The 17,489-nt window shown below is 50.0% G+C and overlaps 1 protein-coding gene across 2 annotated transcripts in view; it reads right to left on the bottom strand.

The window, feature by feature from the left end:
• Positions 1 to 16,267, bottom strand: part of GALNT15 (polypeptide N-acetylgalactosaminyltransferase 15) — a 52,944-nt gene extending 36,677 nt beyond the window's left edge. Inside the window, exon 1 of one of the 2 annotated variants that reach the window (XM_082392703.1) lies at positions 15,004 to 16,267. In XM_082392703.1, coding sequence (XP_082248829.1) covers positions 15,004 to 15,695 — 692 coding nt within the window. In that variant the 5' untranslated portion in view covers positions 15,696 to 16,267. The remainder of the gene's footprint in view (positions 1 to 15,003) is intronic. The other variant, XM_082392702.1, reaches the window with a different exon arrangement.
• Between the last annotated feature and the right edge of the window lie 1,222 nt (positions 16,268 to 17,489).

Here is a 17,489-nt window from a genome sequence, read left to right as displayed (position 1 = left end):
TACTGGCTTATTTAAGTGATTTACTTTCCAACTGTGATTTTCTCTTTCCTATAGATTCTTACTTCTTTTCTATTTAGAGAAGACCTTTCAATATTTCCTTTAGGATAGGTTTAGTATTGCTGTATTCTTTTAGTTTTTGCTTGCCTGAGAAATTCTTTCTCTCTCTTTCTATTCTAAATGATAATATTGCTGGGAAGAGTATCCTAGGTTGCAGATTTTTCCCTTTGAGGACTCTGAATATATCTTGCCACTCCCTTCTGGCCTGCAACGTTTCTGTAGAGAAATCAACTGACAGCCTTATGGGGGTTCCCTTGTAAGGAGCTCTTTGTTTTTCTCTTGCTGCCTTTAGAATCCTCTCTTTATCCTTTTTTTTAAAAAATTTATTTATTTATTTATTTATTTTTGGCTGTGTTGGGTCTTTGTTTCTGTGCGAGGGCTTTCTCTAGTTGTGCGAGCGGGGGCCACTCTTCATCGCGGTGCGCGGGCCTCTCACTGTCACGGCCTCTCTTGTTGCGGAGCACAGGCTCCAGACGCGCAGGCTCAGTAATTGTGGCTCACGGGCCTAGTTGCTCCGCGGCATGTGGGATCTTCCCAGACCAGGGCTCGAACCCGTGTCCCCTGCATTGGCAGGCAGATTCTCAACCACTGCGCCACCAGGGAAGCCCCAAACTTTATCTTTTATCTTTTAACTTGTGGGGCGGTGTGGTGTGTGGTGTGGCCTCTGCCCGGAGGCTGTCAGGTCCCACTTTCCTCTCCAGGTGAATGGGATGCTCTATATTTGTTGTGCAGCAGGTGTGTTGAGAGCTCTGAGCGAATCCACAATGGAATGAACTCTAATAACAATCTGATCCATGGGGCAGTGTGTGGCTCACATTGTCCACAAAAGGCACTTTCCTAAAATGCACTTCCAGAGCGCTCCTGTCTAGGCTGCAGCTGCTGAAACCACTGGTCCCTCCTCAGAGGAGTATTTGCATTTGAACTGGGGTTGTCTCTAGGACCTCAAACTTCCAGCATCCAAAGGCCTCTGTGCTGGTGGGGCTGCACACGGAGGGATGACCAGAGGAGGCTGGCCCTGCTCGGGGGAGATGCCACCTGAAGGGTCAGCCCGAGCTGCTCACCAGCTGGACATCCCTCTGCCGGGTGCGTCCCAGCCAAAGCTGGAGCTCTCAACACTCTGGAAACCTGCCCCTGACTCGCTGGGCAAAATCCTATGTGGTGGGGGATTGATACTAGGTAAGTACTTTAATTTAATGGTAAAACAGAAATCTTAGACAATTAAACAAAAAAGCGCATGAACATCTCATAAGGTAGCTGTGACAATTGTCTTATTGTTTCTGTATTTATACACTATTTCTTTTCATAAAGTATTTAGAGTCACTCTCAAGAAATATGTACCATAAAATAATGGTAAAAGAAAAAATAAGGCTGAAAAGTCAAGAGTAGGGAAATAGAAGTAAGAGTGTGTGGACAAAGAATGTCGCCTGCCATTCCACTAAACAAAAAAAAGAATGTTGTAGTCATCAAGCCAACAGCCAGTGCTTCCCTCACCCACAATGCACCCTGAGGGGATTCAGGATGCAGAAAAAGAGGATACTTAAGATACCTATCTAAGGAATAATTTCAGTGAGCCCAGACTTTTGCATCTTCCCTTACATAGAAAAGCACTAAAATCATTAACTTGAGATATCTGTGTTTTGTAATTAGCAGTTATCTTTTGATGTTCAACTCCATGGTTTGTTTGTTTGTTTTCAGCAAAACCTCCTATATATCCTCCCCTACCTCTTTGGAGCAGTTCCTCAGAGCTATTTGAGAGCCTGTCTCCCGGGCTATGGTCCTCAGTAAGGTTCCCAAATAAAACATAGCTGGCAACTCTTAGGTTGTGCATTTTTCTTTAGCTGACAAGTAGAAAGTCAACATCTGGAGAAAGAACATACATTCATAGGTCAAAAGGGCCTTGGTATTTCTAGAGAGAAGTTAAAATTTGACTCTGAGCTTCCTGGTAGCCAAAGTAAAATGGGAGGTTTATTCTGCAATAGAATTATTACCATCAGAAAAGTTACATACCAGATATTTTAGGTAAAGCAATGTTCTTTCTAGACTGTTTTTTTTTTTTTTTTACAATTTATAACTTTTTCATTTGAAATCATTTAAGACTCAAAAGAAGTTGCAAAAATAGTATAGAGAGTTCCCGTGTTATTTTCACCCAGCTTCGCCAAGTGATCCACAATGATCCAAACCAGGAATTTGACATCGTTCAATACTATTAACTCAAATACAGACCTCCTTTAGATTTCACTAGTTTTTACACCTAGCACTAATTTCTAAAAGAAATTCCTATGGACTTTAGAAAGAAGTCCCTCAAGAGATGACAGTGGCCTTAGAAGCATCCCTAAGATGAATAAAATAATGAACTACACTGTACATGAACCTTGACAGCTTGATTTCAGGGATGGTCAAATAACACATCCAAAGTGAACCAGTTCCCATGAAGTTTTGGGGCGATAACTGAGAGGCCCCAGCGCACGCTGCACTTTCGGCTGAGTCTTCGACCCCCTCTACCCTCCCTCTCTCCCACCCCACCACAGCCCCTCCTCTCACCCCAGGCCCTGGTGGAGCTTTCCTCCTGCAGCCTACCTGAGTTCGAGAAGTTCCACTCTGCCCCCAGAACTGCTCTAGATCTGCTCACAAACAAACAGGTTCAAATTTTCCTTTGTGTGTTCTGCATTTCCTGTGTGGTTGTATGTATTGGCAGATCCAGGGGTTCTAGAGATGGGGACCTCCAACGGCTGTTGAAAAGAAATCTTGCCTCAGTGGACTCAGTGAGTACAGAAAAACCCCAAAACATTACTTGGGCGATTGCTCAGAGGCTGGCTGTTTTCCAAGTCAGACAGCAGAGGAGTCTGGGGACAAGGAGGGCTGCATATGGGATTCCCATGGGTGCAGATTCAGAGGGACTGAAGTTCATCACCTCAGGGCAGAACACAGCCATACCTTCCCCGGGGCCTGGCCCCTTCTCCACCCCAATCTATAGAATATGTGGACAGGAAACAACACTTCTGTGTGTGTGTGTCTGTGTGTCTTTGTGTGCACGCATGTGTCCTTGTAGAATGGTGGTCAAAAGAGCTTGGACTTCGGAATGAGACAAATTTTGATTTGCATCTCCCCCCTGCTGCTCCCTGAGTTTCTTTGGGTAATATACTCAATATTTATCAGCCTTAGTTTCCTCATCTGAAAAATAAGGATAATATTTACCCCTTGGGCCTGTTGTGAGAATCTAAGAATAATTCTATGCACCTGATAGATGGTGGCTCTTTTATAGCTATCTTGGAAAAAGACAGGATGTAATGAGCATGTGTCCCGTATTTATGATAGTCTTTGTAAGATGCAGCTATCTTTCAACAATCACTCCACAGGATAGCATGAGACGCTTCTGAACGGTTTCAGAAGTTCGGATTTCCTCCTCTGCCTGCTGGGAACGCCCACAGCACCCACTTCAAAACTTCTGTAAGAAACAAGTGCCTGGCACAGGGTCTGGCGTGCAGCAGGAACCCCATCCCCAGAAGAGATCTGATTGTGGCTCCAGCTCTTCAAGATCTCACTCCTCAAAGTCAGGAGATGGGGGAGCTTCCTGCCGGGCTACAGAGCTGGAGACCCCGGGCAACCGACTTTCTCTCCTTGGCCTCACAGGACATTCTCTGCAGAGATGATTCAGCTGTGGACGCGGGAGCCCCGCTACTTCCTAGCTGTGCAAATGACCCTGGACAAGTAACGTGGCTTCCTGGGGCTTTGGTTTCTGTAGGCGGGTGACAGTAGCCCCCGTGTTGCAGGGCTACTGTGAAGATGAGACGGCTTTTTCACGAAGCACTAAGAACGGTGCTGGCACGGAGCGCTGTGTAAGTATTCGCTGCCATGATCAGAGGATGTATTATCACTGCAGGGTGGATCACGAAGGCTCTTCCAGCCTTGAAATTCTGTGTTCCTGAATCTTCTTTGCATAGGAGAGGGGGAAGGGAAGGGGACCAACCAGGGGAGCAGGGGTTTCAAAGAGAATCTCATAGGACTCCCCTCCTCTCCCTCCACTAGGGTTTTCTAGGTTTTATGCATAGAAAGAACTGTGTTCTCTCTTCCTGGTGAGAGAGGTGGGTGAAGAGATGACAGGCAAGGCTGGGATGAGCTCAATAGGCTGCGAGGACTTTGAAAGGCAAATGGGCTTCTGGAAGCTCTTCCAAGGCCAAGGGCGGTACCTCCCTGAGCCGTGGAGGCAGGTGTCCTGGCACCAGCTCCAAGAGGACCCTTCACCTGCCCCGTGGAAAGATGCACACGCGGCCTCCAAGACATAAACAGGTGGCGCTGGAACACCTCTTCAGGCAACCGCAGAACTGCCAGGAGCCGTGAACTGGAAATAGCCGTGGCGGTACCGTGGTCTTTCAGGGCCGAGCGGCGTGGGCTCCCGCGGGAGGGCCAGTGCTCTCACCGTGGTCCGAGCGCAGTGCTAAGTATCATCAACAGAGGTGCGGCCAGGCCTGGGTCTCGGGGCCAGGGGGATGCTCTTCAGAGGAACCAGGATTGATTCTTTTGTTTCTGGGGGGCTGGGTGAGCAGGCGCAGGGGCCTGTGGGCAGGGCAGGTTGTGCAGACCCCCGTGGAAGGAAGGGCTCTGGATACATGCCTGGGCTTCTGCGGTCCATGGTCATCAGCCCGTGGGCAGCACTGGGTCTCGTAGGGATGGGCAGACGGGCCCATGTGGTAGCACAGCGTGGAGAAGGGGGGTGTGGCATGCAATTCCCTGAGAGCTCAAACACCGTGACAGTTCAGGGCATCTTAGGAAGAGTCCGTATGTGTCATCAAGCTTTGGCATTGGGTTCAAATCCTGGATCTGTCCTTGTGTGACTTGGACAAGCGACATAAGCTCTCTGATAACCATCTTTCCTTTCAACAATTTCCAGATCCGCAGAACCAGTCACATCTGTAGTAATCAATTGTTATTTTTCGAAATACTTTTGATTCCAGTAAGTCCTTTTTGAGCATGCATTTTACTTAACCTCAGTATTTTTCATCTGTAAAATGGGTTTGTTGGAAGGATCAAATGAGTTAATTCATACAAAGTACTTAGACCAGTGCCTTATTCATAAGTAACAGTTCAATACATGCTAGTTATTATTATTTCTTGCAAGCCTCCCAAGGGCCTGAATATCTCTCTAGGCCTCAGTTTCTTCATCTGTAAAATGAGGATAAGAAGTAGAGTTATTTTAGAGGACTACTTAAAGATTATAAACTTCATATAAATGGAATCATATAATATGCAGCCTTTTGTGTCTGGCTTCTTTCACTTAATATAATGTTTTCAAGGTTCATCGTGTTGAAGCCTGTATCAGTACTTCATTCTTTTTACTGACAAATAATGTTCTATTGTTTGAATAGAATAATGTTCCATTGTTTGAATAGACTGTATTTTATTTATCCATTCATCAGTTGATGGACATTTGAGTATTTCCATTTTTGGCTATTATGAGTAATGCTGCTACAAACATTCATGTATAAGTTTTTGTGTGAACAAGTTTTCAGTTCTCTTGGGTATAGAGCTAGGACTGGCATTGCCGAGTCATGTGGTAAATCTATGTTTAATATTTTGAGGAACTGCCAAACTGTTTTCCAAAGTAGCTGCACCATTCTATGTTCCACCAACAACTTCTTCACATCCCTGTCAACACTTGTTATTGTCTGGGGTTTTTTTTAGCCATTCCAGTGCGGGTGAAATGGTACTTCACTGTGATTTTGATTTGCATTTCCCTATTGACTAATGATTTGAGCATCATTTCATGTGCTTTTTGGCTATTTTCTATGTATTCTTTGGAGAAATGTCTATTCTAATCCTTTGCCTATTTTTAAGTCGGATATCTTTTTATTGTTATTGTAAGGGTCCTTTATATATTCTGATACAAATCTCTAATCAGATATATGATTTGCAAATATTTTCTACCATTTCTGGGTTTGTGTCTTCACTTTCTTCAAGCACAAAATTTAAAAATTTTATGACGTCCAATTTTTAAGCCACTAAATTTTGAGGTCGTGTGTATGCAGCACTAGATAATGGATACACAGTCCCGTTTTAAAGATGAGGAAATTAGAGCCCAGAGAGCTTAAGTGACTTGTTTAAAGTTGCACAGCAAATTGCTGATGGTCAGTGTGACTCTAAACCTTGTGCTCTTGACCAGTCTATACATATCACCATCTTGGACTGAAGTGCTAACAGAATGTTCTGGATTCAGAGTCATAAGGCTTGGGTTCTGATGTCCAGATCACAGTGACTGTGATGGGGGGGGGGGTTATTTGAAGAACATGCAATCCATTGGTTTCATCACAAGCTCTGGACTGTCTACACTGATTCAGTAAAGTCCTCAGAAAGCAACTTACTTTGATCCCACTGTCTTGGCTGCCTTAGAAATTTGCTTCTGTGGAGTTCTGCTTGACATCATGCTCTCAGCTTTGATCAGAGAACAGTACATGAAGGCATTTCAGGACACCTGCTTTGCATTACAGTCTCTATAACACCTTTGGAGGGGAATTGTCTCCTCCAGCACTTTCTATCCCCTCCACGCAACTTTGGAGGGAAATTCCTGTCAGATAGAAGTGCCAGGAAAAGCTTTTCCTCCTCTGAGGACCTGGTGTGTTTCCTCTTCCTGAGCAACAACGATCATGATACTTATCGTGTTTCCTTTTTCACTTTGGCTGCCAGGAAGCTCAGAGTAAGGAAGTAGGATATTTAGTCATTGGTTGCTTATTTTCATTCTAATTTTCTCTTTGATCTTGATCTTCCATCTTTCTATCCAGTCATTTAACTGATATTGACTGACAACCTACTATGTGTGAGGACTGGAAGATGAATTAAGTAGATAAAATCCTTGAAGCTGAATCTGTGGTGCCCTGCCCATATCCCCTCGGGGATATCATATAATACAGCACAGCCTGACTTCCAATTGCCCGAGTGTTTTCTCTGACTGCCAGAGATGCTCTCCTTAAGCACCAGCTGCCTGAAGAGGTGGAGAGTAACCTCCCTCCACCCCTGGGAGCTGCCCTCAGTCAGTGACTAAAATGAGTTGGTGTATTAATATCCAGCAACCCAGACCCTAAGGGTGGGGGTGGGTAACAGTGAGATGCTGTCTCCCAGGTTCCCCCCAGGGCTGAGCTCTAGCTGCCTGCAGAGGTAACTGCCTGCAAACCCACTTTTCATTGGCTGCTCCACCCTCCCTGTCCCCTACCAGACCTCCCAGGCATCACCTGCAAAACAACTCCTTGTCCTTAGGGTCTGCTTTGGGGGAACCCAAACTCAGATAGCCTCTGATATCATGGAGTTTATATCCTATTAAACAGAAAACTGAAGAATTATTCTACAACTGAAGCCAGAACCTGAGAGTGGGTGGGACACAGTCAGAGAAGGTGTGTGAGTGGGGAGAGGTGTTCCTGGCAGAGGTCACAGCCTCTGCTAAGGCCTGGAGGTGGGAAGGGGCTTGGCCTGTACCAGGAAAGGAAGGAAAGATTTTCTAAAGTATACTTCCCTTTATCTTGACTAAACATGATATTAATAGCAATTTTCTATTTCATAGTATATCTTCAAGTCATTTGAGGGAATAAAGTAGGTAGGTAAACCAACAAGAGAGCAAAAGGTAAGTGGTCCACGCAGGGGCCCTGGGCAAGTCACTTCCCTCCCCTGGTGACCTGGGTTCTTTCTGTCAAGTGGGGATGTTTTTCCTGCTCTGTCTGTGCCACGGCTTTGCTGGGGGGGCAGGGGGTGGATGAGCCGGGGCAGAGAAACAGCTCTTGTACATTGTGAAGCAGTGTCCAAATGTCACCAGGTACTCATGAAGGGATCCAAGAAGAAATGCATGTTTTCATTATTAAATAATGGAGGCATTTTCTTTGTCCTTCAACCATATTCCTGGTGAATATTTTACTGTCTCAGTTTGTATACATCACACAAGTGTCCAAAAGCCCACCCTGACCTCATTTGTCCATCTTCTGAGTGGCAGCAGGTGGGGAAGGAAAGACCCAGGGCTTTGGAATCAAATCAATGTGGCTTTGAATCAGGGCTTTGGAATCAAATCAATGTGGCTTTGAATCTTGGCTCTGTTATTTATTTATATCCCTTAATTAGCCAGCACAGGGAGTCTGAGACCTTTCTCCAGCCCACGGCTGCTGCCTGGATAAAAAGGGATCATTCAGGCCCAGGAGAGCTGCTCAATGAGTGCAAACTTTATGTCTTCACACTCCAAGATCACGAGAGCCTGCGTCTGTGTTTACACACAGATGCACGCCCTCACTTCATGCAGCTCCAGGGTCCCCCGTGAACTCAGGACATACATTTGGAGGCTGATTCTGAAGAGAATGAGTCACGGCAGTGCACCAGATGGCCTGGCTGGGACACAAACCCTCTCCTGCCCTTCCCTTGCCTGGCCAGAGTAGAAAGGTTTCTGCCTGGTTTTCTAAAGCTGGTTTGGAGTGACTGACCCCCTGCTCCTACCAAATCAGCAGAGGCCCCCCACTGAGATGGGCTTCCCTGTCTCAGCCCTGAGCCCAGCGATGTAACAGCTGGTTACTTGTCTGCTTCCCTCAGTGTACCCTGAGCTCTTTGAGGGTCGGGCTAGGACTTGCTCACCTTCTCACTTTTAATAGTCGCTAAACAAATAATCATTCAGTGAATGAAGGTGGACACTATTCTTGCTCTCAAGGAGGGTATAGGCTGGCTGTCTATAGACACAGGACAATAATACCAACTTCCTGCATTCTGTGAAAACCCCAGTGTTGAGCCCATTGTGTCTCTAACTGGTAGAGCTCATCTCGGGGACACCAGTTTCCAGGTCAGACCTGGGGAGGGAGCGGCTGGGGACACAGCCTGCGGACGATGCCTTAGAAGGATGGACAAAGGAGCTTACAGATGAGAGAGAAATGTGGAAGGGCTGGAGCCTGTAGGTGAGGCTGAGGCTGGCAGCCTGTCACTCGCCACAGTGGAGACAAGTCACACAGGGTGCATGCAATCCCCTTCCCTTTGTGCGAGTCCTCTGAAGTCACCCAGCCTCCTTCTGAGGGGCTCCAGGCACCCTTGGCTTTGCTCTGATCCTGGCTCCTTAGCCCTGGACTAAAGATGGGTACCAACTAAGAGTCTCTGGTCTGAACACTGAAGGCTCCTGGTGCAAGAGCTGCCCCTAACAGGGACAGCTGCCCCAAGAATGGCCAGCTGCCCCAGACCGATCCTTGGTCTCAAGGTGATATTCAGACACACGGCGAGGGTCAGCAGCTGGTAGCAGCTCACAGAATGGGCAGTAAGCCAACGATGAGGCAGCAGAAGCCAAGAGGTAGCCCAGCGCTTCTCAGATATTAACAGGCACCCACATCACCCGGCATCTCCATAAATGCAGATTTTGGGTCCAGGAGGTCTGGGGTGGGGCCTGAGAGTCTGCATCTCTAGTGAGCAAGCTCCCGGGTGATGCTGATACAGGTGGGGGCTAGACGACAGCTTGAGTAGAGGACAAGACATCAGCAGGGAAGTTGCAACAGGAGTGAGTGCCGGGCCTCCAGCTGCCGGGGGACGTCAGGAAGGCACAATCCCAGGAGCACTATGACCCGTGAGTCTCTCTCCTGTCCCTTTCCTGCACTGCCTGCGGTCCTCCCTGGACAGTCCCTGCTCCTTACTTCCCTGGGAAGACTCGAAGTAACCCTGCCACCTGCAGTCACATGAGTGTCTCTGTTCCTTTTCACCTCAGAGGACCTAATCAGTAGCTCCCGGCCTGACTGCACACAAGAATCACTTAGGGAGCGAGTCCCGGTGAGTTGTATTTTGCTTGGTTGGTCTGGGGGTGGGGAGCCTGGCCGTGATGATTCACAAAACCCTCACATGCAGGCAGGGCTGTGAACCGTAGGCCTCATCAGCTTACTCAAACTTTAACATGAACATAAACCATGTTAAAATGGATCTTGTTGAAAGCAGAGTTTTTCAAGCAGTAGGTCTGAGCGGGCCTGAGACTCTGCATTTCTGATGCTGCAGGTCTGAGGCCCACACTTTGAGTGGCACTGCAGCAAATAACACCAGCCTTCCCTAGCCATTAAAAAAAGATAAGATGCAGGCTGATCACTTCTGATCTAACCCCCGAGGCTGGCCCGAAGCACAAGGCAAGACCCCACTGCACTGGGCACCGTAAGTGCATTCGATCTCAAAGAGTCACACTCAGCTCTGTCTATACCACAACCCCACTATGGGGGCCGGATCCAGGGTGGAGATCCAGGGAGGCGCCGCTCCCGGCCGTGGCTACGCAGGACTCGGGGGTTTGGTGCTTGTGGGTTCCCTTCGACACCTGGCTGGCCAAGTCCCACACATACTGGGTTGTTTTCCCTCTCTTGTTGCCAGAAGGGGATGAGCTGGGCGCCAGCCCCCAGTCTCTGCCCCAGGCGACTAACCCCTCCCCAAGGGGCCATGCCCACTCTCCCAGATTTACTGATGATGCCCTGTCAGCTGCCTCTCCTCTCTTTTGCAGCCCAGGTGCCAAAGCCATCCTGGGTGTCTTGCTGCCCACCAGGAACTGACCTGACCCTGTGGACTGCAACAGCCCTCCTCCTTGACACCGAAGCTCCTGCCAAAGTGGCCTCTGGGGCAGGAGGCGGGGGAGGGGGGGAGCAGAGGAGGAGATGCTCCTTCCTACCTCCCCCCACTGGCGGGGGAGTGCCTGGTGCCCCGCAGCCCTGGTTCTCAGCCCTGGCTGCACGTTGGACCTACCAGGCGACTACCCAGGCCTCACCCCAGACCAACTAAATAAGAATCCCTGAAAGTGGGACCCGCGCAGGAGTCCTTCTTATGACTTCCCAGGTAATTCCGATGTGCTGCCAAATTTGTGATGACTTAGCAACTGGAGAGGCAGAAAATAACTCATGGGTCAGAGAAAGGACAGTGGTGTGAGGCCCACAGCTGCCCGCTCCAATCTTCCTCCCTCTTTCCAACTCACTCCTAGGTCCTATGCTAGAGAATACAATAAGGGCATCTTCTGTTTGGACTTGAACACTGTGGTGGGGGTGGGGCTGGAGGGGGGGAATAAGCACACACTTCATCTCATTTGATCCACAACCCTACGCAAGGGTGTTATTATCATCGCCATTTTACAGTTGGAGAAACCGAGGCTCAGAGAGGTTGAGTGATTACACAAGGTCACACAGTAAGAGGTGGTGTCCAGAATTCAACCCCAGGTCCACTGTTCTATGGGCGTATGATTTAGTCACAGTTGCGGGCATATAAACCAGGGAAACACAGGCCAAATGGTAAACACAAGTTATAAGTTGGCACAAGCAGGTAGCGTGCAGCCAGCTATGGCTGACCTGACATTTGTGTTTAGGTATAAAACCCTGGGCCATGAAGGGGACTGTGTTCTTTTCTGCCTCTCTTCTCTATTCTCCAATACCAGAACCACCTAGTCCATGGAAACTTCCAGAACCCTACTACCTCTCCACTCACCATCTATACCAGTGGTTCCCCAAACTGTCTAGTATCAGCTTGTAAAAATTCAGATCGCTGGGTTCCAACTCAGAGCCACCGATAGTCTCTAGCGATGGAGTCTGAAAAATCTACATTTTAAACAAACAATCTGCAGGAATCTAATATGCACATACTTTTGGGAACCAGTGATGTAGTCCCTTGCTGCTCAAAACTGTGGTTTCTGGACCATCAGTGCTGGGACCTGATAGAAATGTCGCATCTGGGGCCGCACCCCTGGCCAACTACCAACATACTCTGCATTTTCACAAGATGCCTGGGGCGATTTGCATACGGGTTGAAATTTGAGAAACAGGCTCTATGCAACCTGGTGGGCATAAAGAGTGTTCTCAGACACAAAGGGTAGGTGCTTAAGAGATGGCTGTTCTTTTATGGGTTGTATTTGGGCCTAGTTTTAAATCTAGGAAAATGGTACAGATGAACCTATTTGCAGGGCAGGAATAGAGACAGAGAAGTAGAGAACGGACATGTGGACACAGGGGGGGAAGAGGAGGGTGGGATGAATTGGGAGATTAGGATTGAAATATATACACTACCATGCGTAAAATAGATAGCCAGCAGGAACATGCTATAAAGCACAGGAAGCTCAGCTCGGTGCTCTGTGATGACCTAGATGGGTGGGATGGGGGGGAGAGAGGTCCAAGAGGAAGGGGATATATGTATACATACAGCGGATTTCTGTACAGCAGAAACTAACACAACATCGTAAAGCAATTATGCTCCAATAAAAAAAAATTTTTTTTAAATAAATAAATAGAGTGATGGGAGAAGAAGAGTCCTGGCACCCTGGAGGGAGGGTTGTTGCCTTATTTTGCAGAGAATCCCTTGGGCATCCTGGAGCCTGCCAGGAAGGGGCGGCGCCAGTGCCTGTGTGCCTCTGGGGGAGGGGAGTGGGCGGGGGGGGGGGGGGGGGGGGCGGTGCTCAGGCTGGGCACACAGGCTGCAGGGACAGGCTATGGCCAGAAGAGGGAGCCACACCCTGCCGGACAGAGCCAAGCTGTGGGCGGGGAGACCTACCGGCCTGGTTAGCCTGGGACCGAGGGGTTACTGCGATGGGAAAGTCCAGGCAAACTGAGACTAGTTGGTCACCCTGGCTGGAAGAGGCACCCACAGAAGTGGTGCACACACGCGCATGCACACATACACACGTGCACATCACACGCATGACACAGTGTACCCACACATGCACACAGATGCACAACACTCACCCATGCACTTCACACCACAAGCATAACACAGACAACACACTTGCAAAAGTACACACGCACCGCTTGCACAACACATTTATAACACACGGAGCACACACCACACAATGCACATGTGCAGCACACTCACAACAAATACGCATGTATGCAGACCACACAAACACGCCAAACAAGCCGTACATCACAGCACACACACATGCACACAAGCACAGTAGGGGTGCACATCACACCACGTGCACAACATACACAACATACACACATGAACCACACACACACAATACACCCATGCCCTTCACACCACTCACGCAACGCTTGGGTAAAACACACCACACACACAAGCACATCATACATATCATACATGTGCACACAGTCATGACACACGCACCACAAAAACATACAACCCAAGCACCACATGACAACACACACAGGCACAATGCCATGTGCACAACATATATGATACGTGCACGTGTCACACAATCACGATGCATACACACATGAACATTGACATATCAACAACACACATGCACACATGACAAGACACCACACAGCTCGCACCCGTGCACATCACATCACAGCATACACAGGCACCAGGCACACGGGCACCACTAACACACTACACACAACACACATGCACAGCATCCATTTGACACACGCACAACACAATTCACCCACACTTGCACGATGCAGACACACAGAGTCACACACACACACTCACAGCCTTGGGAGCCAGAGACTCTTGATCGAGGCCGTGTGCCTGGTTGGTAAAACATCCTTGCTCTAGGCCAATGAAAAGATGTATCAAAAGAATTGGGAAATGATATATTGATTCATTCAGCAATCGTTTCTTTACTGTGTGCTGGGACTATAGGCTCACTGCATGGCAAGGGAAGCAGGCACTGAATAAACCAATACATCAATGACCATTTAGCTTCGGTTGTCATGAGTGTTACGAATTAAGGCTGCAGAGAGCACAAAACTGTGATGAGGGGGCGGGGCCTGGATGGGTCTGGGAGTTGCCTGAAAAGAGCTGTTTCAGCCAAGACCTGAAGTCGGAGCATCAGGGCTGGGGCTATGGTGACATGGGTGAGGCCCTGAGGTACACAGTCTAAGGAGGCTTCACCCTCCAGGAGACTGCATCTGCACGCCCCTGAGGGCGAACGGCTGAGTGGCCAGGCTCAGAGGAGCCCCATCAGGGATCCGAGGAGTATGTGGTCCTGCTCCCAACTGCTGCTTCACTCCAATCCTCCCACCCAGAGGGCTGGAGGATGGCTTTGCTTCCCGGGAAACTCTGGGCTCTGGGAAGAGCTGTGCTTATAGGGAAGGGACTTAGTCACCCAACTACCCAGCTGCATTGCCCCTGGATGCTGGTAACCAGACCCCTCCTCTGGACCCGCCATGGTAATGGTGGGGAGGGCAGGGGGTCCAGGACGAGCCCACCGTTTCCCTGGGCACAGCCTGTATGTCATCCTACTTCCCAGCTTGCCTCCTGGGGGTGGGGCCACCCCACCAGGTCAGGCTGCATGAGTGCAGTATTCTAGATCCTGGGTCCTGGACCTGTCCCCTTAGTTTCGCCGACTAAGGAAGGGGGCGTAGAGTGGGGAGGCTCAGGCAATTTGGAGCAAATCCCTGCTTTGGCACCTGCTAGCTGTGTGACTGTGGGCAAGTCACTTGGCTTCTCTGTGCCTCATTTTCATACGCATAAAATAGGCATGATAGTAGTGCTAGCACCCATCATTATAAGTTGTAAGGATTTTTGAGTCAATACATGAAAAGCTCTTTGATTAAAGTCGGGCACATGGCAAGAGCCACATAAAGGTTAGCTGAGATTGTTACCTTCATCCAAAATAAAAGTAAACCCAGCAATCATAATATTAAAATGTGCTGGAACTGGAAGTGTCTTGGAGAACACCCACTCTAGGCCCCTCTGGGTTATAGAGATAAAGCTGTTTGACCTGACAATCCACAGAGACAGAGGACTAGAACCCAGGACGGGGTGAGAAGGGACAAGGAAGAGTTCCTCCTTTTCTGTCTCTAGGACGGGGGTTCTCCCCTGGAGGGCTGGTTAAAGACAGATCGCTGGACCCCACCCAGGGCTTCTGCCTCTGCATCTCTAACACGTCCTCAGGGGATGCTGCCGCTGGGCCAGGGACCACACGTGGAGAAGCGCTGCCCTAAGGCAGTGGAAGCAGAATGCAGAAAGTCTGCATCCCTGAGTTTGCCGGTTGCCCTCCAGGAACGGGGGAAGGAGAAGCAAGGGCCTACTTACAGCGGATGCCGTACCTCCGGCAGCGCCCTCTGCAGGGGGATACGCGCACTGAGCGCCTCCTCCAGGCTGAGCGAGGTCAGCGCCTCTTCTTCAGATGCCTCCGCGGCATCCTCCTCCTCGGCCGCCCAGTCCCGCTCTGGGGCGTCCTCGTCCGGCCTCCTGCTCAGCCGCTTGATGAGCTGGTAGCTGCCCCCTCTCCTGCCCTGGCTCTGGTTCCCTCTCGCCCTGGGAGAGGCCACAGCCACCAGGAGCTGATCCTCCCGCAGCGAGATGAAGGGCGGCAGGTCCTCCAGGGGGCCGTACTCTTGGTCCTCGTCCTTGGACTCCAGCGCCCACTCCTGGGATTCCCCGAAGTCCAGGCGGTACCCGGCCTCGGGGCTGTGCTCGGCGACCCGAGCTGGGGCAGCCTGGGGCAGGGCCGGCGCGGGAGGGCGCAGCGCGGCCAGCATCAGCAGCGCGCATCCCAGCAGCAGGAGGAGCAGCAGGAATTGCGGTCTGCAGGGTCCACGCCTGCACCGCTTCCTTACCAGCATGTGGCTGGAACTCGCCAGACGCAACAGGTCATGTTCAAATGCACTGTGTCCTCCTGCCCCGGGTTCCTCCGAGCTGGCAGCAGAACCGGGCTTCCTGGGTCCACCTGGAAGTTTTTTGTGCCGGTCACTTAACCTGCTCCTTTTTTCCCCGGCTGACATTTGCCAGCAGCGTGTGTAAGACCGGCTTCCACTCACAGTCAGAAAGCCACGGACCCAAGTCCCAGCCCAGGTCCTCTCTGAGCGGACGTCTTTAATTGCCTTCCAAAAGCCCGTTCACAGGGACTTCAGACTGAACTGTTTGCGCCTCCCTCCACCCCCACCCTTTGATGCCCTTTTCCTCTTTGGGAAAAATAATGATTCCTTTCTGCTCAGGGGTCTAGTCCCACGTGTTTCGCTTCCCCCCCTTGCACGAATTGTCAGGCTGCTATGAGATGTCTGGGGGTAGCCGGTGGGGTCCTCAGTCTGGCAAAGCTGACAGCCGTCCTCTTTTGGACCCTGCAGGTCGGGTCAGCTCAACAGATGTGAAGCCGGCAGCAGCCTAATTTCCTTTCACACATAGCTCCCCGCTCAGCCGGCCCGAGAAGGTCTGCCAGACGCGGCAGGCATGCGCCTTGCTCCTGGTCCTAATGCCCTCACTGTTCCCAGGCTTTGTGCAACCCGAGGAACACGACTCCGGGGAAAACAAACGCCGTCACCGCTAGGACCAAACCCAACAGGAACATCCCAGGAGTTCTGATTTGAATCTCCTTCACAGGAAGGCTTCTTTCCCCACCCAAAGGGGCGGGAAAGAGTATTCCCTCCCAATTTCCGGAAGGCTGTACCTGGGATGGAAATGCAGGGAGCTCGCTGGCTATTTGCACACTCAGCCTCCCACAGGTGGTGCTGTAAAGCTAAGCTGGACCCTCCCTCCCTTTCTGAGGACCACCGTCCTCATCCTTCTGAAAAGGAGTGGAGCTGGGGGAGATGCTCTTGTCACAAGCCCCTCTTGCCCACAACAGCATCTGAATGCCTGCTCTGCACTGGCCTCTGAGTAGGTGGGGGGTGGGGGGCTGGGCAGGGGGGGGGAGTCGGAAGAAGAGGGGCATGCTCCTTCAGTTGTAAATGTCCTTCATTCAACCAATGAATTTTGATGAGCACTCACTAGGTGCCAAAACTATCCTGGAGACTGGGGTATAGCAACGAATGAAACAGCAAAATGTGTGCATCGTGGAACTTACATTCTAGTGGGAAAGACAAACAAACAGACAGATAATTAAAATATACAGTGGGAGGCACTTCCCTGGCGGCGCAATGGTTAGGACGCCACACGCCCAATGCAGGGGGCCTGGGTTCGATCCCTGGTCAGGGAACTAGATCCCACATCCATGCCTCAACTAAGGAGCCTAAAAGCCACAACTAAGGAGCCTGCCTGCCGCAGCTAAGAGCCGGTGTAACCAAATAAATAAATAAATATTTTTTTAAAAATAATAATAAAAAAATAAAATATACAGTGGGAGAGACAGTGATAAGGGCTAAGGAGAAAAATAAAGCAGGGACGGGGGCTGGGGAACAGGGGCTGGGGTTGACAATTGACGCTGAGTGAGGGAAGGGCTCTCAGAAGCATTTGTGAAGGAAGAGGACCGGGCAGCTCAGTGGGATGAGCATTTGGGGCAGAGAGCACAGCAAGTACAAAGGTCTTGAGGCCAAGAGCATGCCTGGCCTTTTGAGGACCCGCAGAGGGCTTGTGTGTCTGGAACAGAGTGGGCAGGGTGGGAATGGAATGAGAGAGGTAAGAGGGGGGATTACTTAGGACCTTGGGGGGCTAAGGTCTGGATTTTGGCTTTTCCTCTGAGTAAGATGAGAGCCCTTGGAGGGTTGTAAGCAGAAGACAGACACAGTCAACTCAGATGTTAACTGGTCCACTCTGGCTGCTATGCTGAGGTTAGACAGTGGGGGAGAACAGGGCAGAAGCAG

Source organism: Balaenoptera borealis, assembly GCF_965194805.1.
Source record: "Balaenoptera borealis genome assembly, chromosome: 5".
Lineage (NCBI taxonomy): Eukaryota > Metazoa > Chordata > Mammalia > Artiodactyla > Balaenopteridae > Balaenoptera > Balaenoptera borealis.
Note: the sequence above shows the minus strand (reverse complement) of the source record. Positions and strands in the feature narration are given on the sequence as shown.